This window comes from Xiphias gladius, chromosome 19 (assembly GCF_016859285.1).
Source record: "Xiphias gladius isolate SHS-SW01 ecotype Sanya breed wild chromosome 19, ASM1685928v1, whole genome shotgun sequence".
Lineage (NCBI taxonomy): Eukaryota > Metazoa > Chordata > Actinopteri > Istiophoriformes > Xiphiidae > Xiphias > Xiphias gladius.
The window spans coordinates 7,874,516-7,897,805 of NC_053418.1; the positions used below are offsets into that span (position 1 = coordinate 7,874,516).

A 23,290-nucleotide genomic window follows, 5' to 3' on the forward strand; every position below is an offset into this window, starting at 1 on the left:
TTAGGAAAAACAAAGCACAACTTAAGAACGAGTGTTAACCTAAAGTAAAAGACCAGTGAAGCTTGCACATGTGCATGTTTATAAACACAAACATACAGAGAGTGGCTCTTCCATTTTGGTTTGGGGGATGTTACAGGGTTAAGGGTAGAGCGAGGTCCAGCTAGGGTTAATCCTGACATCAGTCCAACACAAACACACACAAACACACACGCTTGCGGTCGTTAAGCAGCAGTTAATAATGAGCAGCTTTGGTACCATACGAGTTGCTGCTCTGTGTTTGAGCCAAAAGCAGGGCTGTGCACACTATATTTGCAACTATAAACATGAACCAGAATCCAAATAGGCAACTTGACAAAACACAAACAACCTAAAAAAAATTGGACACTGATTCAGTATGTGCTATTATTTAATGTTGACATGATTATCCGCATGAAAATATGATACTGACTTGTTTGTTTTAGCAAATATCCAATCCAGGCGGCACATAAATGTGTCATTTAAAGAGTATAATTAGCTCACTTGGTATAACTTTGTCTTTCAAAATGCCTCAAAATGCAATTTGAGGGTAAATTGGGGGGTTTGGGGAAAGTCTACTGTGCTACAGCCCTGCTAGCAGCTCATTGAGGCTAAATACCGTCATCAACATGCTAAAATGCTAATGTTTACTATTTATAAGCTAATGTTTTCCATGTTCACCATCTTAGTTTAGCTCATCTTTAGTTAGCATGCTTACGTTTGCATATTAAGACTAAACGCAACGTACAGCTAAGTCTGATGGGAATGTCATTGGCTTTGCAGGTATTTAGCCATAAACCAAAGTATTGAACAAACAAAATATTTCTGACCTAATGATTGCACTAAACAGAAAGTTTAGGAATCACCAAGGTTATTAAAATGTATCTTGTATCGATCCAAAAAGTGTTTCAATCAAAAATACAAATGTCAACCACTATGGTTGCGAGAGGAAAAGTCAGGCCATCATCAAGTCATTTAGATACATCATCTGGGAACCGCAGATCTATACAAAATTTCATGTCAATACATCTAGTAGATGTCGAGATATTTCACAGGAAAAGTTAAAAATTGTCCCGCTGATGGAACCAGTCATTAAGATTCATGTTCTGGCCACCACAAAAATCGGTACATAATTTCATGGGAATCCATCTAATAGTTGCTTAAATATTGCAGTCTGGAGCAAAGTGGTGGATCCACTGACCAACTGACCAACCGACCAACCAATCAGCTGACTGACCGATCAACATCGACATGCGTAGTTGACATCCCTAGAGCCAGGTCTTGTATTTTAGCTATTAGCATGGCTAAAAAGAGGCTTCAGGTCAGGAAGGCTAACATACTCTATTAATTACTTAATTACCTATTTCTGATTTCTAAAGTCAGTTCAACTGAGACAGTAAGTCACTTTGAGAAAAAAAAATGCTCCAGCTCAGCTGTTGCCTGCCTCTGATGGCACAAGACCGCCCAGGCAAACACACAGACATATACACATTTAAGCCCCGTACTGCTTGAAGGCGTTTTCTGTAAACCACAGCTTTAAAACTCTCTGGGAGGACATGAGACATGCTGATTTACATGAAACTTTCAGGCCTGCCAAAAATACAAAATTGTTTGAGTTCTTTTAATATCAGGAAAAACATGACGGGGCAACTGACTGTTTCCACTGAGGCCAAAATACTCAGTTCAGGTATGCACACTGCAAACATCAATGCAAAAACGCTTCCATTTTGGATCATTACCTGAATGTCATTACTGTTAATAATAATAATAATAATAAGATTATTATTGTTATTATTATTATTATTATTATTATTATTATTATTATTATTATTATTATTATTATTATTATCCAAACATACAAATCTAGTATGTAAAACAATACTATTAATGATTTTCCAAGAGTGGGTGTCACAGTTTTCCAAAGGGGAAAGTTCTTTCATTCTATATAAAAGTCCATTTAAGTGAAAAACGATGAATGCAGAGGCCCAGTCCTGTCATACGCACTCAGCCTTCGCAAGCTAGAAAGATGGAAATAAAAGCAGCACGTGTGTGTATGTGAGACATGGAGGGCTTTGATGTTAAATGAGGGGAACGAGACAAATGACAAGACAGCAGAGAGTAATGGACGGAGGGGACAAGACACGGACGAGAGGGAGAGAGGCCGAGAGTGAGCAGGTCTTAGCATGATAAGCTCTCTGTTGACCTATATAATACACAGAGATACATCTGCCTTTCAAAATCTACTCTTTAATTCTGGGGGTTGTGTGGAAGTCATATCGACAGACTAAACGGCTCACAGGCTAAATACACAGAATTTTATTTTTAACTTGCTTATTTGGATGCCAATTCATTCATTACGGTCAAGTATGAACCTGAACCCACTTATGAGGCTCCCAGCACTGTGTTTTAGACATCTTAGTGACATCAATGACACCAAGGAGTTTGTTCCTTATTTATAATCATATTTAATTATGAGTATAAAGGCCCAGCAACAGCACGTTGTTACAAAAAATACACTAACTGCATTTCAACAACCACATATATTAAACTAGTTTTCTTTAGAGCGCTTTGCATAAATAAAACCAAAACAACAAAGAATATCAATGCAAAATTGAGGCAACAAGCAATTGCTCACGGCCAACTGTGTATTCTCAGCTGTGGTAAATTGTTTTGGTGCAATCAACCCACTGTAAAATCTTCCACTATCCACCTAAATATTCTAGTTTTAATATCTGTGCATGAGTGTGGTCAGTGTGGCACTGCCCCCAACTAGGTCAGTTTGTTTTGCAGGAACAACAGTCCCAAATGCAAAGATATTCAGTATAAGATTATATTAAATGGAGAAAAGCTGCGAATGCTCTCTTCCGAGAAGCTTGAGCCAGAAAATTTGGGCAGAAACGAACAATTATTTTTATTATTGGTTAATCTGGCAATCATTTTCTTGAATGATCGATTAATTGTTTCATCTATAAAATATTAGAAAGTACTGAAAAATGCCCGTCATAAATTCACAAAGCCTGGGGTGTTGTCATCAAATTGCTTGTCATCCACAGTGTTTAAATACTTAAAAACCTAAAAATATTCAGGTTACTATTGAAAAAGACAGCGAAGCCAATCCTCCTGCCTGAGAACCTGGAACTAGGGAATATTAGGAACATTTGTATGAAACAGTGAAAACCCGTTAACTGATTATCAAAATAGTTGCTGATTCCTTTTTTGTTGACCCACTAAACGATTAACTGACTCATTGTTTTCCGCTCAACAGTAAGTGTTTGGCATTTTTTGCTTAATAAATGACTTAAATGTACACTTAAAAGTACTGCTAGCAAATTCAAAGACAGTCAGAAATAAAACTCTCACATACCCACACTGTGCAGAACTGCACTTTGCCTCTCAGGGTGTAATGTCAAACCTTGTTGATTTATTCAGCAGGTGGTACTGTCACCTTGCCATCCTCCTCTCTCTCTCTGGACTTCTGTTGTCAGCTGTGTTTGAATAAAGGAGATCGGGCTGCTACTACAGATGGAGCCACCAAACCCCTCTAAACAAAGATGGAGCACTCAGCAAGAGAGTAACTTCCAGATTGTCTCTCAAAAAGGTGTGATGCTGGTTTGCTACTTTTGATGAAACATGAGAGTGAAGAAAGGAAGTGAAAGAAGTAGCGCATTCTTTCTTTGAGAGTTTTCAATCCTAAAATAATAAACTCCAGCATCTAGGATACGGTATCTAATCTTCACAAGGTCATCCAGAAGCAATATATTAAAATGACATTCAATCCTGGCTGAAGTGGCCAGATCAAACATGGTGGTGCACCTGTGAAAACTCTTTTGGCTGTTTGAACCACTTAGATTGGACTTTGAAATAACACACTGAAATAGAAACCTCAAATGAATCAGATCCTTAACAGACACTGCTAAGGTGTCTACCTCGCTAATATCTAATGTCTATAGACTTAGACCCTCCACCACCTTCGAAACGGTCTCCAGATGCTCACCTATTGCAAGCTTCCCTGAAATCGTTGGCATTCCCTTCCATGCCCTATAGTTTAAATCGATTAACCACAGTCACTCAATGCTAGGAGAACACAGCTACAAACACATGGACACTACAGGTCTAGTTGCTGTTATTGACGGACTGTTAAGTGAACTAACTGACCTTTAATGGTAAGCCTGAAGCTGGGTTTAGTTAGTGTGTGTGTGTGTGTGTCTCTGTGTACAAGTGTGCTTAAAGACCAGAGGTAACAGAGTGAGGGTCTCAAGGTTAAAGGTGCAGCAGTCAAAACTGCACAAGTGCTATTTTAGGAACTCGGGAATAAGCTGTTATCAAGGAGAGAAAATGATTTTAAACACGCACACTTTTATCCTACAAACAACATAAAAAAATGTGACTCCTGTAATGTCTTCATCTCCTTAAAACAGACCACTGTAAAAGTGACAACCTGAGAAATGTCTTCACTCTAGTAGCTTTCTCTTATAAGTCTTTTATGTGTGAGGACATTTGGTTACCATTAAGGAAGAAAAATAACAGACACCCTCACAGTTTATGCTGCCCTCTGAACTGTCCTCCTGTTAATTTTATGTTTCATCTCAACATGCCTCAGCTCCGTCCTTGGACGGAAAGAGATATCTTCTAGCAGGCAGCTTCACTCTCACTGGTTCTTTTGTTGTGGTGATTCTCAAACCCAGGCCTGGGACCCTTGAGGGGGTTACGCAATGAAAAACATCTAGCAATGCCAGATGCTGCCTTTAATCTTTGTGATAAACGTTTTAATCTTAAAAAAATTATGCACAATATCCAGCCAGTGGGCTGAAAGATACAAAAAGAGACCTTTTATCAGTGTTGCTTCCTACCAGTCGGCACAGCACATAGGGGTCATGTGAATAGGAGGACCTTTATTTTTACAAAGCACTGGTAGATCAACAAGGTTTATACTGACATATAGAAAGGAAAACTACATTAAAGAGAAGCTACTGAGAGAGGTGGCATTTCTGTCTTTTAAGACAAGAGAGATGTTGTTTCTGTCAGTCTACCAGTCAGTACTGGTTCTTGGTGATGGCTTAAGGCCACAACTACATTTGTGGGGAGCTTCACTTCTCTTAACCTTAAATTTAATCCTCAATGGCTAAATAGCTCTTTAATTAAGAGAGGTATTTAAGCTCTCATAAGGTTGCAAGTCCAATATGTGCATGCACACACTCGCACTCTCACATACACAGAAACAGACACACTAGAGATCAATATAGCCCCAGAGCATTGTTGAGTAGTGGATCTAACCCACATAATCAGCTGTAATCTCTGACATCAAATCCTGCAGGGACACACTGGAGGGCTGACAACAAGCCTTCATCAGCTCAACGCATTTTATAGCCTCCCCCACTTTCCAAACACACACAGAAAGTGCTGCCAGGTACGGATGTTAAAAGGAGAATTGCAGCCGTGAAACATAACCACTCAGCCAGATAGCCATAAGAGGTATGGAAGGTAAGATCCATTTGGTCAAAACATACATAGGTTGGATGCACAGAGGTCCACAGCATGAATGGTTTCCCTTAACTTGGATCCGTTAATATCATACAGTATCAGCTGGACTGCACGTGAATAAAACTGTATACTGTAGCTGAACTGCAGGCAAGATAAAGAGCCACTTGCAGGCCAATGTTTGACAAAGGCTGTAACATTGCTAGTCTGGACCTGATCTGTTCAGACACAACGAGGTGAAATTGGGGCTCTCACAGTATTACATGTCTCAAGTTAGAATCATATTGACCATAATGTACTCATCTTCTAAACAGCCTAACATGGCACTGGTGGTTCCGTATGTTACCATCAGAAAACACACAGCTACTCATGACCACACTCTTACTTAACTTAATGTACTTGGCCTGGGAGTAAACATAAAAGCATACAATATATTTCCCTGAGGTTGAATATATTAGCAGTTATACATTTTGAAGTAAGCAGACAGACCAGTCATCACTGGGGATTCCTGGCATTGTTTTCCTTCCATGCTAAAAACGTCTCGCACTTATCCCTGCTGAGTTTCGATCCCCACCTCCCTTCCTTGTCTTATGATGTGAGAGGATTTTCTCAGTTTCTTTGTCTCACCTGAACAGACAGACCAACGGGTTTTAGCATTTAAAGAACTTAGGTCTAAAGCATGACTGTGCACAGGACAAGCCCGGACCCAGGACTGCTGAACCACATGCACCTCGCCTTCAGGCCTGGTTACAGCAAAGATCTGCATGACGTCACACTCAGCTGAGGACAAAGCCCACTGGTTTCTGGCAGACAGAAAGGTGGGGGGTGGCTGTCAGACAAACGCGAGGACAAGCAATAGAGAGAGAAAAATGTAGACTCGCAGATGGATTTGCTGCGGAAATGTGTGTATATGTGTGTGTGCGCAGAAATCCCCCATTTACATACATATGAGACAGCTGGTGGATTCCCAAATGCACGTGTGCTGTATGGGTGATGTAGAGTGAGTGTGAGTGCATACACGTGTGTCTAATGTGTATGTCAATGCCATCATGCACTGCTGGTCGGGACAATGAGAGGAAGTGCATTACAGCTGAGCATAATAACACTGTAATAACTGACTCTTGACACTTTACAGGTTTTATATATACTGTAACAAGGCTTCAATGCCAACATCAATGCTCAACTCACAGCATGATGCAACGCAACTTCCAAGTGCAATCAAAGCGAACAATACGCCCACTGCACTCAGTGCTATCCTCACTATTGCAAGATTTACAGTGATCCTCACTGCACCGGCTGAGCTACAGTCATAATCTCACAGATATATGCCAGTTCTGGGTGAGCCCTCCTTCTTGCACAGCCCATATATGCACAGTCCGAGGAGGGCGTGAGTGTGCAGTGCAGTTATTACAAAAATCAAAGATTTAAACATGCATTTTGGTGAGACACACACACACACACACACGCACACATCCACACGCACACACACTCACACACACACACGCACACACAAACACACACACCCATAACGGTGACTGATACACTGGGGTTCCTATCACTTTGTACCTAACCAGCGCGGAGTGGATGCACGCACATACATACATACATACATAAAGAAAGAGTAAGGAGAGCAGACAAAGCAGGGGAACGCCCCCTACACCCTGCAAGATACTGGCAGGTCATCAACTGGCTTGGGCTGGATTCCAGTCATTCTTTGCTCGGATTCACAGACTAATAAAGAAAATAGTGACTTGTGACGACCTTCAAGTTCAAACATTTAACCGAAACCATCCAGAAATGACTAAAATAACCTGAGCCTTTGTGCCATTTCCATACATAGCTACATTTAAAGTTCACACAATGCAGAAGATTAAGAGGTAGCTAGCTAGGCAGATCTGAAGATTTTAAAGCCTACTCACCTAACAAAAAAAAAGTGGACTCAGGGGGGCAAACAGTCTGCACTGACGCGTTCCTGTCGTCTGGGAGTTTGGCCTTTTTGTTATCTCTCTTCCGTGCTGACTGCTGCGTTATCGGATTCCAGGTAGCTAACGTTATGTGGGCGAAAATCGACTTCGAAGCTAAAAAGTGTTAGCCGCCTTTGCTCCGGATGTCCGATGCGTAGAATAAATGGACAGTTCCAGTCTCGTCTTGCCACATAGCTTGCTTGCTTGGTGGCTGTCTACGTCCCTTCCTTTCTGTGCCTGTCTTTTTTGTGCTCGCAGCTGTTTTCGTTGTTTCAACCTTCGCCTGAAATTCCTCCTGTCCCTTTAAGCGACAACGTTTCCGGGGTTTTCCAGTTAATATATAGGAGGCGGGGCTTCACGGCCAGCTGAGCGCCTGTCATTTAAGCGATTGGCCGCTTCTATTCCTCTTAACCAATCAGCACTCGGGGATTGGGCCGATTTTAAAAATGCAGATTTATTCAAAAATCCCGCTCCGCGATTGGGCTCTGGATTAACTCAAGAAACGCCCAGTACACGTGCTTTTTTTCCCCTCCCATTCTTCACTGCTAAGGATGACTGTTGTGCTGACGGCAGATCCTCAAATACTTAACAGAAAACTACAACAAACCAAGTACTTATGTACCAAACACAATTCGTATAGTTGTACAGCACTGAAATCGACATATGGTAAAATTATATACGGTCAACGGTAACATTTGCTGTTAAATGTGCACATGGTAACCCCTTTTTCCTTTCTTCCGCTTGAGCCGAAACTAGCTCTAGCCATGCTGTCACCGCGCTAAGAATAGACCTTGCTACACGTCGTGTGCCCATATTGCTTTGCGGCTTCGCTGAGCTCCACGCCCATCTGCCCGGAGCACACTGGGGCCTGATTAAACTTTGCCGAGTGGAGGCAGAGGCCACAAGAGATAAAAGAAGGGCCTCACTCTCTAAGCTCACGGAATGGAATATAGGATGTTGCATTTACTGCTCTTGGCCAATCGTCCGTCTCTGGGCTGCTGTTCCACTTGGCAACGCAGCCGCTGCATAGTTCAGACAGCAATAGTCATTTTTTTAATCCCAGGTCGTTTTTATGTTTTGCATACCTATCAAAAATCTAGTTGCCAAATTCTGCATCTGGAGACCTTCAATGGAGCAGCAAAAAATTAGGCATGCGTGCAGACAAAAGTTGGATTTTAAGGCTTCAAGGTCGCAAAAAACGCCTTTTTCAGGGGGCAAATCAAGTTTTCATCACGGATTGTCTATTTTCTGCCCACAACAGAGGACACTTGTGACACATTCTTGGTTGTCACCTCCCAGCCGATGTCAGTTTGTCTGACAAGTCCCATTTTCAGAATATTTTTAATTTCTTAACTCATGGTATCTAGTTTATGTTTTGTTTTTGTTTTTTATGTTTAGGCTATACTTGTAGAAATTAACATCCTTCTTTCGATAGTAAAGGATGAGAAAAGATGCCTAACTTCCTTGATTTGGAGAGCGCTGAATCTAAAGTGCTGATTCTTTCGAGACAAAAGATATAAAATACACTTTTAAAAATGTATAATTGTTTCCATGTTTTATCACATCCTATCTTAAAGCAACAAACATTTGCATAGGCAGCCTTTAAGACTTCTCCAGTAATTCATTACATAACATGATCTGAAAAGGGAAATGAAAGCTCATCATTTGGTTTACAGGTTCAACACAAAAAAAAAACCAAGTGTTTATTGTAGAGAAACACTGGGAACTGCAGCTCTCGCTATGTGTATTACTGTTCAGGGCTGTTTACAAAATAATACATATCAGAGTTTGGGAGAGGAAAAAAAAATACTCAGCTACAAAAAAGACATGATTAAATATCTGATATTTTATCCTTTTGCCATTTAAAGGACATTTATCCAGAGTTTAGGTTTTTACCATGTTGTTATCTAAATGTTGGCATCAACAGATTTCCCTTATGTCAACTCTCCTCTAAACACACAGCAGGTGCCTTTGTTAGTTGTGTGTCTCACGCCCCCTGCTGTTTACCTGCCAGAACGGTCACATTGTCCTCAGATCTCGAAGAGCTGTTGTCGCGCGGTAACTTGCAGTTCAGAGTCCTGGACTTGGTGGAAGAATGTGAGCAGGAAAAGAATTTCATCGAGGCCTCTCTCTCTGTGTCTTGGATTGAAAGTCACTGATTTTCAGTTGATTCAATGAAAAGCAGCTCAGTGACCAATTTAGTTTAAAACTTAGAAAGTGCAGCGGGGTGTTGTTGAGTGATGGTACACGAGTGTACCATGCAGTTTTTATACCCAAAAAAAAAAAAAAAATGGAGTTATCAAAGGTAACATTCTACCAAACATATATCCGAAAGGCAGTGCTTACTAAACTAAGCTAATATCTTTACTGCAGACTTTACCAAATATGTTAGACAGAAGGTTAGTTTCGCTAACAGTAGGGTGTGTTGTCAACCTGAGCACTTCAACCAAGTACAACTCCTCAGAAACATGGCATTAAAACCTCATTCACATCTTGCAAACCACATGACATCCCTTCACGCATGAATTCTCACACAGTATACTCAGTTTTAAGTGTTGTCAGAATTTGTCAGATGTACAGTCGTTTTTGCTTTCTTTGACCCGTCTGTGTTGTGCTCCCTCTTCCTCTTTTGTCTGTTCTTCTGCCCCTCCTCTTGTCTGAATTGGTGCCTGTTGGAAAAGAAAAAAACAAAACAAAACAAAATGTCACATTCGTATGCAGAGACCAGTGAAGTCAATGTACTGATCTGAAAATTAAGCATTATGTTCCTTTTTAATGTTTGGATGGGGACAAGAGATGACATTTTGCTGTTAGGCAAACTCTGGCTCATATACTAATACGACATGGTAAAATGTATTTAATTAAAAGGTGTTTTAGCAGTTTCGGCAGCTCTCTTGAGTTAGCAACTGCTGAAATACTAGATACTAAAAAAAAAAAAAACACAAATTATGCTGCTGCCATGATGGCCACTAATAAATTAGGATGGAAGTGGTCTCTAGCTAGTAGAATAATGATAGGGTGATTTCCAGTGGCTCTCAGGTTTGCCTACATCACTGTCCACTTTTCCGCAGGTGACTGTCAGGCACAGATCTTTTTACTTTCAAAAGTCTCGGTTGCCTGGAAGATATCTGAAGGTCATCAGCCAACCGCACTTTGCAGATTAAAAAGTCCGGTTTGCAGTGTGCTTCACCCCCAACATCTGTACTATCGAGTTCTAAATATTTAGTCTGCCCTTAAACCCATTACTCCCCGAACAAACGCAGAGAGAATGCAGCGCGCGTATTCATACAACTATGAATAAATAATGTGGTGTCATATGTATCCAATTGTTTTATAGTTATAAAGTAGGCAAACTGGAGTGTCACTTGTGGTGTTTTCAGCAAGTCTGAGACTGAATTAAAAAAGGATAACACATCAGTAAGATTGCAGCTCTATATAAAGAAATAGGCATTTTATATATATATATTTAAAAAAAAAAAAAAAAACTTGATCCTTAAAGAAACTGACAACAAACATCTTACCATCATACCCTGTGTTGCTGCAGTAAGTTTCCATGCACACTGATGAGCATTTTCCAAAGTGGCTGGTAGTGCAGACAAACTTACTGGACAAAGATATTTTACATTCTGGGAATAACAATCCCAAATGAGTTATTCCTCTGTTCACTCTCAGTCATACTCACGCAGGCCATCACAGTTAAGGCCTGGAAGTGCGTATAAATGTATGGGACGGAGTGAGAAGAGTCACGGTTTACGTTCCTTCTATATTAATCTCAGGTGTAGTGAAGAGTGGTGTAATCTCACCTGGACTGCCAGCGTCGGCCACTGTTCCACACTCTACCAAAAGAGGGAAGCCAGTTGGCGTCTGTATGTGAGCTGTGGTCAAAGTTGGCCCCTACTCGGTTCGGTGGCAGCTTCTTCAGCTTCTCTTGCTCCTCTGGCAAAAGACAGATGAGGCCATTTTAATTAAACTCCAATTTTTGAGAGATTTTGACTATTTTTCTTTGAGTCTACATGGATAAAATCTTTGTATCATTGAGACCTAAAAAGATCAAGATCAGAGAGCAAAATACTGATCATGCTTAAGTGCCATGATTTTAAAAAAAAGGTCACGGCAGTAGTACCTGAATGTGAATTTGTTGCTTTGATTTCGCAACAAATGGCAGCAAAGAAAAAAAATCAACAACAGCAGAATACAAGATGAGTCAAAAATCGCAGCTCCCTGCTTACCACAAGTTTGCCGTGATGGCAACAAATAACACATGACTGCTCAGGTCTCATGGAAATTATCATCAAAGCTGGAACATTTCCTTGATCAAACAGCTGACAACAAATTTACATAACACACAACATAAAAATATCTGCGTTAGGGATTCCTACTGTGTTTGACGAACTCTTGGAGCGACGGGCCAATCTCTGGATATGCTGTAGCACCGGAGGTCCCCTCCAGAGGATCGTCCTGGAGCCAAGGGGGGACAGCGCCTACGACACAGAGAGGCCATGTGCTTACTCTTCATCGAACTCATGCAAGAGGTGAACTAAAGCTCCTAACTGTTGGAGACACTGGGTTTCTGCACAAGGTTTAAAAAGCAAGGAAACAAGATGAGAAATCAGTAAATGTTTTATTAAATCAAAGGAAACCCTTAACACAGGTGACAGGTGGCAAAGCAGAATTACTATAGACAGGTGGAATGAATTTTAAAACTGACTTGAATTTAGCAAAATAGGAATTTTTCAGACATGGCTATGATATATTTATATATTTTTAAAGTGCAATTAACTGCAAAAATTAGAAAATGTGGTTTCAAATGATAGAAAATGACTCAAACGTAAAATTTCTTTGTTGACTGCATTATTACACACAGGAAAACATACAGTATATTAGAGTATCCCACAGAGTTTTATGGAGGAGGCACTCCACTTTGTTAGAAGACAATCTTACATTTTTATGAAGTATAATGTCAGGCTTACTAAGCTTCAGAGGAAATGAGCAGTGGTGCTTTATTACAAAGCAAAGGCCACGTATGAAGTGATTGTTTAACTATTGTCTGGTAAAAACCCTGATAAGTGAGATAAGAGATAAGTTTAGATACTTAACCGTTGCATAAGTTCATATATCACTGTACCTGTATGAACATTTCCACTGTGTGATGAATCCTGTAAGAGAGGTCAAATGAGGTGATTATGGTTTGTGTGAAATTTAAAAAAACAAACAAACAAAAAAACAGTTAATTATTAAACACTTTCTTAATGATACTGTAGCTGTTCGTCTACCTGATAGCCTATGAAAGTCAGGCCTTGTCCTGTTGCAGCCCACGGCACTTCGACCATTGAGTCGACAAAGCTGCTACCCGGCTGCTGGTCTGATCCCGGAGATGTGAACTGACAGCTGTTCCCCGGACAAAAAGACGAACCCCAAACATACTGGAGTCATTTCAAGTGCTACAGATGACACAATGCAATGAAAGATCAAATGTCACAGGTAGACGGCGTGTCACCTGACAGAATCCTCCGCAGACATGTCTGTGCCATTGGGTCCATTGAACAACTCCGGCTCTGCGTCACGCTGATATTGATTCAGGAAAAGCCAACAGTGGTTCACAGAGGAAGTCTGACAACTAACCATGCCTCATCTCAGCTTTTATCGTCACAATCCTCACACACCGCTTTGCCCCGAATGTTAACATGAACCTCTCCATATTCACCATCGCGTTCTGACTTTTAACACAACCTGATGTGGAAAATTACTTGGTCCTTACACCACCCTGGTTTCCCCAGCCACAGCTATTTTCAGAGTAAAACACGTCCTCCAGAGGATTGTTGCTTACGTAGTTAAAATCATGTAGCTGGAGAATGGCGGGGTTTCCCATCTTAAATGCAGCTCAAAAATCATGAAAAACAACAGTCAAGGCCACAGTGATGGATACTGCCACTGCATCCTTGGAAAACAAACCTCTAAAAGAGCCTGAAGGACCTCTTGATGATGCCTTTCCCGGGCCCGGATATAATCAGCTTGCTGCCGCCATGAAAAGAAAACGAGAGAGAGAGAGAGAGAGAGAAAAAAAACAAAAACAAAAAAACAACAGATTACCATAAGCAGATTTCAAGTTTGGTTAAAAAAAAACATTCCTTAGGACATTTTTAGCCATATTAGTGGATGCCTCAGAGCTGCTACCCAAGATGCAGACTCTTAGTTAGTTGTTCAAAGTTTATTGATTATTAAAGTTCAATTAAAAAAAAAAAAAAAAAAAAAAAAAAAGTGATTTTGCATTACCTGTTTAATGAATTCATCCTCCTTCTCCACAAATGATTCCAGCACGTTTTCCAGCTCTGCTTTAAACCTAAATAAAAACAGACAACGATCCATGCAGAGAATCTTTCATTTTCCAAAAACACTTTATTGATAGAGACTTTTAGCTCACTGGGCCGACCTTTCAGTTTCCTCCTCTGTGATGATGACCTTGTCCCTGAGCTTGGGGTCGGCCTTATTGTCCCACCAGAACTTGTGTGTATTTTTCCTGTGTTCTGGGCTGAAACCAAGTACATTTACAATGTCACCCAGCGACCAGGGGACAGAAGCAGTTTATCGCAAAATTTTTTTACGGACAAAAGCATGAGTATGAGAATTTTGTCAAGACGTGCGACAAATGTATAGTTGTTAGTTTGGTTATACAGTTTTATGCAAAAGTTTGGGCCCTGGGCAAATTATACATTATATTCCTACAAAGCAGGAGAGACTAAAACAAATATTTAAAAAATACCAAATCACTTCCAGACAAAGACCTAAAAAAAAAAATTAAGCTAAATAAAAGTTAACTAAATAAAACTTACGTGGCCATGTGTTCTAACAAGCCTCCGTACAGCACAGTCATGTTGCCGTCTGTAACGTTTCTTTCGACTTCAAGTCCACAGCAGTAGCACCAGAATGTCTGCTTCGGCTGGGTGCAGTCAAACTTTTCTACTTGGGGCTTTTTAAGTGTTCGGCGAGCTTCCTTGACCTGGGAGGCAGTGGACGAATCAAACAGAGGAAGCATAAAAGTTGGACCCTAACTGTAAATAGATCTGATGCAGACTAATACGACAGCCCTGCAATAAATCCTACCGTCAAGAAGGTTAAAAATGTTGTTTTGTTCATTTTGGAGGCTGTACCTTTTGTTGTTGTTCAATTTTATTGGCTTACATTTGCAGATGATAAACATTGAAGTAAATAAAAATAAAACAAGGAGTTCAAGAATAAAATACCTTAGACTATATAAATAAACAGTGCAAATAAATGTCAAATACATTATCTAACAGTGCAACTCTGAATCCTTTTGGGGTAGTATAGTGACTTGTTAGTCTTACTGATGTAAAGAAAAAACAGGCAACCATAAATCCGTGTGTGTGTGTGTGTGTGTGTGTGTGTGTGTGTGTGTGTGTGTGTGTGTGTGTGAGTGTGATGTGCATACTCTATACAGTAATAACATATGTACTATTACATGGTTTGGTATAATATAAAAAAAAACGCATACTATACTATAGCACGAGATACAAAATAATAATACACCAATATTATAAAGTAATATAAGCAATATAATTCAATGTAAAAATTGTTAGGTATGTTACTACAACTACAGTTACAGTAAAATAAGTAGCAGAGACGAAAAACATAATCTCAGACATTTTAAATATGTTGAGATAAATTCTGTGATTCCACTTCTCTACAAACTACTGTCGGCTGCATGTACGCCATATTTTATTAGACTGGGCAACGTTATAAATGTAATGTCCTTGATGAACCTCGTCGTGGCCATTTTGTGGGCGTTAAATCAATCCGAAAATGACTAAATACGCTAGTGGGCTGACAACATTTTGTGTTGTTGGGTAGCACAAGCTATTAAAAACAAAACAAAGGGCTAAGAATCAGCGTCAGTCAAAAGGTGACACGTCTTGGTTTTGCAGCTAGCATCGGGGCTAGTACGCAAATAGATCCAACTTCGGCAAGCTGGAGGAAAATGTGACCGCAAAATTACTCAAAACGTTAGAAAATCAGTTGGCATTTACCGACTTACCTTTTCTAGGAATTTGAGAAGAACCACCCTAAGTCTGCTTTGATGATTTTTCCCGAAGATATGTCCCTTCCCGGTGAATGTCGTTTGCCTGCATATGGCACAGTAATAGGCACCCATTGATACAGCGTGTAAGAGCCCGAGAGTATACTAGAGCTGGGTTGGCGCAGGACCCGAGCTAAAATCAAACATCTCTAATATTGATTGATTTATTCATTAACTAAACACCAATCAACATTGACCGGCGCTAGTAATTCGCTACCGGAAGCAATTCCGTCCTTCTATGTTTCCCCCCTGGAAACAAACTGGATATGGGGAACTGTTGTTAAACCTCTCCGACTATCATGCTAATATACAATGGGAGAAAGTGCTGCTTGTCTTAACTGCTCATTGCCTTCAGATCTTGGCGTCTTTGTGACAATTGGTTTTACACACTCGACAGTTGTAAACAATATTAGTCAGGCCAACTGAAATACCGGTAACCATCTGCACTGAATGAGTTTATCGTTACGCGGTGCTCGCTGCGCTCCGGCAAAACTTGGCTAGCTAGACCGGTTGAATGGAAATGTCTACGATCCAGTCTTTAAGAAAGTTTATCGACGAGAGACTACGCACCGCTGCTGAAGAAATATTCGGAGTTTTTGAAAAGGCAATAGTTAAGTACGAGGATGAAATCGATCGTCAGCGCCGACTTCCGGGTAACGTTTGGAAACCTGAAATAAAGTTATACAGGATAGGTCTGTAAAACCTTAGTTATCTTCAAAAAGGCAAACAGGAGAATCGCACTTATATTCACATCCCCTATTGGTTTAAAAATAAACTCTTCTTTATTTCATTTTTTTTCATGATATTAGTAACCTCCTTTATATCCATTGTCCCTCCAGAGCTCCCACAGCAACATGTTTGTAAGGAGGAGGAGGTTCTTGGTGACCGGCGGCTCTGTAACCTGGAGAGGGACTCCAGGCCGGACCGAGGGGAGCCAGAACCTCCACAGATTAAGGAGGAACAGGAAGAACTCTCCACCAGTCAGGAAGGACATCATCTTGTACTGAAGCAGGAGGGTGATATCTTTATGCTGATTCCTACCTACGGGGAAAGCGACCACAGTGAACCAGAACCGAGTGACCAGCGGCTGCTCTCTGAAAACTCTCATGTAGCTGAGAACCAAGATCACAAAGGAGGCGAGCATGGAGACTCAATATCAACTAGAGATGCAGAGCCAAAGTCAAAGAAGAGACATCACAAAAGCAAAAATCACAGTAACTGTGTATATAACTCTACAGTGTCAAAGATTAACCTGATTACCTGCACGGATAAAAAGTTTTTCCAGTGTGACACTTGTGGGAGAGCTTTTAAGTGTAAGTCCCAATTAAATATACATCTGAGAGTCCACACAGGCGAGAAACCGTATTCTTGTGAAACATGTGGGAGATATTTCAGATTTACCAGTGGCTTGTTGGTCCACATGAGAACCCACACGGGCGAGAAACCGTATTCTTGCAAAACATGTGGAAATACTTTCAGATCTAGTAGTGGCTTGATGGTCCACATGAGAACCCACACAGGTGAGAAACCGTATTCTTGTAAAGCATGTGGGAAAGGTTTCACATCTAGCAGTGGCTTGTTGGTCCACATGAGAACGCACACAGGTGAGAAGCCGTATCCCTGCAACACCTGTGGGAAAACATTTAGCGGCATGTCAATACTGAAAAGGCACATGAGTATCCACACCGGTGAGAAGCCGTACTCTTGTAAAACGTGTGGGAAGGATTTCCGACTTGGCAGTGACTACAAAGTCCACATGAGAACGCATGCGGGCGAGAAGCCGTACCTTTGCAACACTTGTGGGAAAAGATTTTGTCACTTGTCCAACTTCAAAAAGCACACGAGAATCCATACTGGCGAAAAGCCATATACTTGCATAACATGTGGGAAAGCTTTCAGGCTTAGCAGTGAATTGACAGTCCACACTGGAAGAGCCCACACTGGTGAGAAGCCATATCACTGCAACACCTGTGGGAAAAGATACTTTGATGTGTCTCAATTGGCAAGGCATATAAGATCGCACAAAGGCAAGTAGCCTTGTGTTCGAGGAGTATGTGGGAGACGGTTCAGTTGTAGTGGCTCGTGGCATAAAAACACCCAAGAACCCACGGAAGCGAAGAGCCACATAATTGCGGCTCTTGCGGGAAAAGTTTCTCTCAAATCACAAACTTGGGAAAAAACACCCGAGGATCAGTGTACACAGGAGGAATCTCTGTTATTGGATGTAAAATGTATGTAATTTCCCATTGAAATGTCACAATATCCTAGTTTAATGTAGTACGTTCAAGTGTTTGTTGAACTGCCCTCATTTTTGTCCTCAATATGACTGCATTACTCATATTTCTGTTGCAACAGTATTTCTTTATAACTTGTCATCTCCCAAATCTTGGGGAAATTTTTTGTTTCACAGCGAGTGCATGGTCCCCTACCAACGTAAATGACTGGCCTCATAAATCAATACTCTCTTTTACTATTTGTACACACTACCTTCGTTATATGTGTGGATTGTGAACTCTGATGAGCTGAGAAACCTTCCAGTGATCTTGGGCTATTTACAGTATGTTGCCATCCTACCAACTACAGTCTTTTTTCCTGTCTGCGGGTTTTCTTTTAATTCTATATTTTCGTGTAATTTGTGAATGGTTCAACTCGATATAAATTTCGTCATATCGGGCTTTAGAGGCGATACACAAATTGTAATGATGTGCTACATGGCGCTGTCAAAGAATTGAGTTAATGTAATGTTTTTCGATGCTGGTTACTCTGACTGATATTCCACATTGATAGACTGAATGATGAGGCTGAAAACCACAATGCAATGACAACCCGAGCGTGTGGAGTGCATGCCGCAATTAGCTGCTAAATGAAGCTTGAGAAATAATTCTCATTTCATGTGTTTATTCAGACACTGCAGTGTCAGGGCATATGGTGACAATATAAGAATACCGGATTCACTCTGAATCCTAAAGTCATTAGCAAATTATGTGAGGAATTATTTTTAGGCCATTGGTTCCATCTGAAGCAACAACACATGGCTTTATATCCCTCTAGTTGTAGTGATGAACTGCACAGGCCTGCAAGCCAGCATGTTAAGCTGCTACCTTTGACTCTGGCTTAAATGCTGTCTTAAAATCAGTATCTCTACACTGGTCTGATTGGAAACGTTTGTAAGTTTATTTGCATCATACTCGTATGCAAAATCCTAACTTGCTAGGTAACATGCTTGTGAAATAAATGTGCGACAAAAACTTATTTTTTTAGTGTGAAAACTGTTCGAAATGGAGACACTCAATTACATGAGCTTTGACCATTTACTTAGTACGATACTTGTAGATGAATGTTCCCGCTTCAGGGTTTTGATGAGGAACAATATATCAGCGAGTGGATAAATGTCAACCCAACACAGCAGACGGTTCCTATGCGTAGTTTAAAGACGTAAAAGGCCTCCTTGCATCTGCTGTTGCCTTTTTATATGACACCAATAACCACATTCGTAAGCGGAACAAAATAACACCTCATTTCCACTGCCGGATCTTAATAGTGTAACACCAAACAAGTAAACAGAAGGCGGGCGTTAGTAGCGTTAGCCGCACGAGCTGAGCGGAAACCGAATGTGTTGGTGTGTGTGTGCAGTTTCGAGCCATCTTAGTTGTAATTCAGTAATTGAGGAAGGTTGTCGACGAGCGACTAACAAACAACTGCTGAGGAAAGATAAGGAGTATTTAAAAAAAAAAAAAAAAAATGTCGTCGGGTACAGGGAAGAGATTGGTCGCCAGCGCGACAGTGTAACCAGCCGGAACTCACGTTGGGGGCACCTGTTGGCGCGGGTCTTATTCTGGGCTCTGAAAGTGAACTGAATTCAACGAGTGCCACAGTAGAAGCCTAATCCCCTTCTCGTCGTCGTCCCCGAGGTGTTTGGAAACAGCAACTTTGTGTTTCACCAGACCGACCGCCCGATACATGGGGACTAACTGGGTTGTTTGGTTACCTGGAAAAAATAGCGTTTGCCCCGAGGGTTCCGGTGTGTCGGTTAGTTTGAGCTCAACATGAACTAAAGCAATAAAGGTTTTCGAACAAAGCTTTTCAAACCTATACAAGACAGTGCCACAACACTACCTAATAATACAGGACACTTTATTGGTACAAGTTCCCAAACGCATTAATCACATGAACGAATTAACAGTTGTCCGGCCTTGGAAACAGTTGATGTTGCAAAAGAAAAGAAAAAGGCTTAACAGGAGAATAAAAGGCTCCAAAATCTCATTTTGGAGCTAATTACTATGGAGCAATAATGTGGGACAGCTGGCAAAAATGTAGATGTGTTTCAGTCACAAGTTCAAGTGACCATCTTAAACTCATATTTTTGAAAGTCACTGGCTAATTTTAGCCCTCTAGGTCTTAACTAGTTGGTTAAGGGTTAACTGCTGCTGACTAGAAATGACTCATTAAGCAAGTTAAAAAAAAAGTGAACGAATTAAGTGGTCAGATCAACTGAGAAATGCATGACGTCGGATGCGCCAGAATGGGAGCAGTCTATGATACTCCCACCAAACGTATAGATCAATGTTAAAATGACTGGTTCTTGTGTTGAAAAGACGACTTGATTGGTCCATTGAAAGAAAACTTTGTAGTACACCTGTTTGCTGTCAGTATACAAGAGGCAATCAACGTAGTTTTCAGTTTATACCAACAGAAAACTATACAATTAAGTTAAACGTCAAAAATAAAGGAAAAAAAAAGTTTTCCAAATATTTAAAGTCCCCCTTCACTCCAAAATGCATTGTCCTTATTGTTATTTCACTTACTTCACTTGTTTGACCATCACAGTGCAGAAAGATGTAGCAAGAGTTTGACATTAGGAGACTGTTTTTCACATAAATCTGCTGAAAGAGGAAAGTTTTTTTTCTGTACCCACCTTATATCTCAAGTTTCACATGTATTCTGTACAAACAAGCATGGCTCTGTGACACCACAACTAGTTTGGAAACAAATCATGGCCCAGTACGCAGCTTACCCGAATGTGATGCGGAGATTTGAAACCTACAAGACACGTGACAATGAACGTTTCAGAGAAGGAGATGCCTGATGTTCACCAGTTAAACTTATGAAATGAACATTACTTTTTTTTGTTTTGTTAAGCTGGGCGAGAAAACGTTGGGTCAGACATTTTTGTTACTACTCCTATTCAATTGACCGTATTTGAACAGTAGTCCGAGCAGGATCGGGACGGAAACAAGACAAGCGTTTGTGTTTCTACTAACTTGAGTTGATTCAGACCCGCCTGGTGACTGTCAAGCTGACTTACCTGTATTAGCCATTTCCCACACACTCTACGCTGAATGAAAACATCACTGTCTTTAACACACACATGTATAGTCTATAAAAACAAACTAGTTCCAACCTTCAAATTAGGTAACCTGTGTATATGCAGTACCCCGACAACAGGTGCAAACTCAATAAAAATGTCAAGAAAAGTGTCTCTTAAAGAGGAGCAGGAGGAACTCTGCACCAGTCGGGACGGGGAGCAGCTTGTACTGGAGCAGGAGACCGAGGCCTTTACGTTGAGTCCTACTTATGACAGAAATGACCACAGCCAAGATCAGACTCTACTTCTTGATCGTGTTCAAACTCAGAATGTATCAGAGAGAGAACCCCTGTCCAGCATTTCATTCGAATGGTTGCAGTCTGAATCGGACAGAGGTCACCCTTCAGTCACAGAACCAAACAGTGACTACAGCCAGCATGTTGAAACAGGCCAGGAGCAGTATACGTGCACCGTCTGTGGGAGTCATTTCAAAATTAGGACAGACTTGAAATTGCACGTGAAAATTCACACCGGCGAGAAGCCTTAGAGCTGCAAGTACTGCAAGAAGGAGTTCGCTTTCAGCTCATCCGTGTCGAGGCATCTCCGAGTGCACACAGGGGAGAAGCCTTATGAGTGTCGTTTGTGCGGGAAAAGATTTAATGTCAGCACAACATTGAAAGTCCACTAAAGACTCCACGCGGGTGAAAAGTCGTATAAATGCAAGACTTGTGAAAGAGCTTTCACCACCTCCTCAAACCCGAAGAAGCACATGGCTCTGTATAATAAGGTTTAGGGCTGTAGTCTGCTGTTTGCAAAGTTTACACTCGGCTTTTTGGTCATCGGTTTTAACCAAAATGCATCCACATAGACAACTTCTTTGACATGGTGTCGATTAGTTTGGAGCCGACTCCGAGTAAACGTTCAGCAAAGGCTAAATAAGTGAGACCTTGCAGTCTCCATTAGGTTGGGCGAGTTTAAAGGCGGGAAAACGGGTGTTTTCCCCCGTTCCCCCGTTTTCACCGGAAGTCTGTCCCTCCCGCTGACGAAAATAATGGATTAATCTTGGAAGGCTATTGATGTAGCGCTTTTCTCCTTATGAAAGTAACGCCAGCGATTGTCCGACCGGCGAGAATTTGGTAGGACAATAGCATATACACCAAAGAGTCGCCGGGGAGACTACAGCCCCAATAAAGTTGCAGATGATGGACATGTTAGAAGCTGTCACCATGAAAAATGTTACGGGAAGCCCCAATGACTTGGTGTAGGCCATTACTACCTTCATTTCTATTTTTTTTTTTTTTTTTAAGTAAATGTTGTGTAAGGGACATAACGTTGGGTGGGGTTATCACCTGATATCATGGGCTTCAGTAAAATTCAGATGTTGTAAAATCTGCACAGGTTGTTTCCTTTTGACTAAGAGCGGCACAAAATCAGTAGGTTTAAACAAACGTCTTTTGAAATAGATTTCCTAATATTATCCAATAGAAGGCACTTGATAACCAGTGTAATATGTAATATATTGAAAAATGTGCTAGTACAAGGTAAAATAAAGAAAACAGCTTTGCAGCAACAAGGGCACATTAATTCACTGTAGTGTTTAACAATTCAAAAGAAACGCATTTTTCAATTGTTTGAGATGTACTGACGGTAATGTTTGAGAACGTTTGCATATCGTGGGTTATTACTTTAAAGCCTTGGATAAACCTAGAGCTGAAACTCTCAGTTGATTTATCGGTTTGTTGATTGACAGAAAATTCATCAGCAACTGTTTCGATAACCGATTAACCACTTGAGTCACTTCTCAAGCAAAAATCCTAAACATTAATTTCACCATTGTGAAGATTTAAAGCTTGAGGACATGATACTGATATTATGTCCTCAGTTTTTTTTTTTTTTTAAGTTTGTGTTTTTTTTTTATGTGTTTGTAAATTAGTGTTTGGGGGTGGTTAGCAACCTGCAGGCAGTTTAGATTATACAATTAAATAAAACATGCACATTAGGGTTGTTTTATATGCTGATTCCTATATTTTTTAAAACAGAATGTTTTAAAAAATTTGACTACTTATATTTGACAACTTATAGGTAAAAAAAAAAATAATAATAAACGAAGACCCGCAGCATTTCTCCCCCAGTACTTTATTCCTGGCGAAGTGGAGAAGGCTCTTAAAAATAATTTAGACTTTCAAATTGGCAGATAAAATACAATTTACTGAAAATATGATTAAACAGTCAACTGAATCGGTGCAATGTAATGCAGTACATATGTATATTATATAATTTTTTTAAAAACATTCTTGAGATTTCTTGTTTGTTTTTCAATGGATATTTTTTTTTTTCCTATAGGGGTTAAATTCTCTTTTGAATTTTCTCTGAGATTTTGGTTTTACGCGCAGACTTGGACGCGACTTGTTATCGATACATCAACGTCTCGCCACC

At 40.5% G+C, this 23,290-nt stretch overlaps 3 protein-coding genes across 4 annotated transcripts in view; 1 reads left to right on the forward strand and 2 right to left on the reverse strand.

The window, feature by feature from the left end:
* The window catches only part of LOC120805241 (protein FAM214B), a 30,319-nt gene extending 22,246 nt beyond the window's left edge, over window positions 1-8,073 (reverse strand). For both annotated transcript variants that reach the window (XM_040155295.1, XM_040155290.1), the window contains exon 1: window positions 7,413-8,073. The gene's annotated coding sequence lies outside the window, so the exon portion shown is untranslated. The remainder of the gene's footprint in view (window positions 1-7,412) is intronic.
* A 912-nt stretch (window positions 8,074-8,985) lies between these two features.
* On the reverse strand, window positions 8,986-15,812 carry cenatac (centrosomal AT-AC splicing factor). Its single transcript, XM_040155416.1, has 11 exons — window positions 15,508-15,812; window positions 14,288-14,454; window positions 13,888-13,986; window positions 13,731-13,797; window positions 13,410-13,472; window positions 12,955-13,022; window positions 12,731-12,845; window positions 12,583-12,613; window positions 11,837-11,938; window positions 11,261-11,393; window positions 8,986-10,126 (listed from the first exon to the last, which is right to left on the reverse strand). Exons 1-11 carry the CDS (start codon window positions 15,622-15,624, stop codon window positions 10,006-10,008), a joined length of 1,083 nt encoding a protein of 360 aa, XP_040011350.1. The 5' UTR covers window positions 15,625-15,812; the 3' UTR covers window positions 8,986-10,005.
* Window positions 15,777-17,757, forward strand: LOC120805299 (zinc finger protein OZF-like). Its single transcript, XM_040155415.1, has 2 exons — window positions 15,777-16,241; window positions 16,389-17,757. The coding sequence occupies exons 1-2, from the start codon at window positions 16,064-16,066 to the stop codon at window positions 17,582-17,584; spliced, it is 1,374 nt and encodes a 457-aa protein (XP_040011349.1). The 5' UTR covers window positions 15,777-16,063; the 3' UTR covers window positions 17,585-17,757.
* The last annotated feature ends 5,533 nt before the right edge of the window (window positions 17,758-23,290 follow it).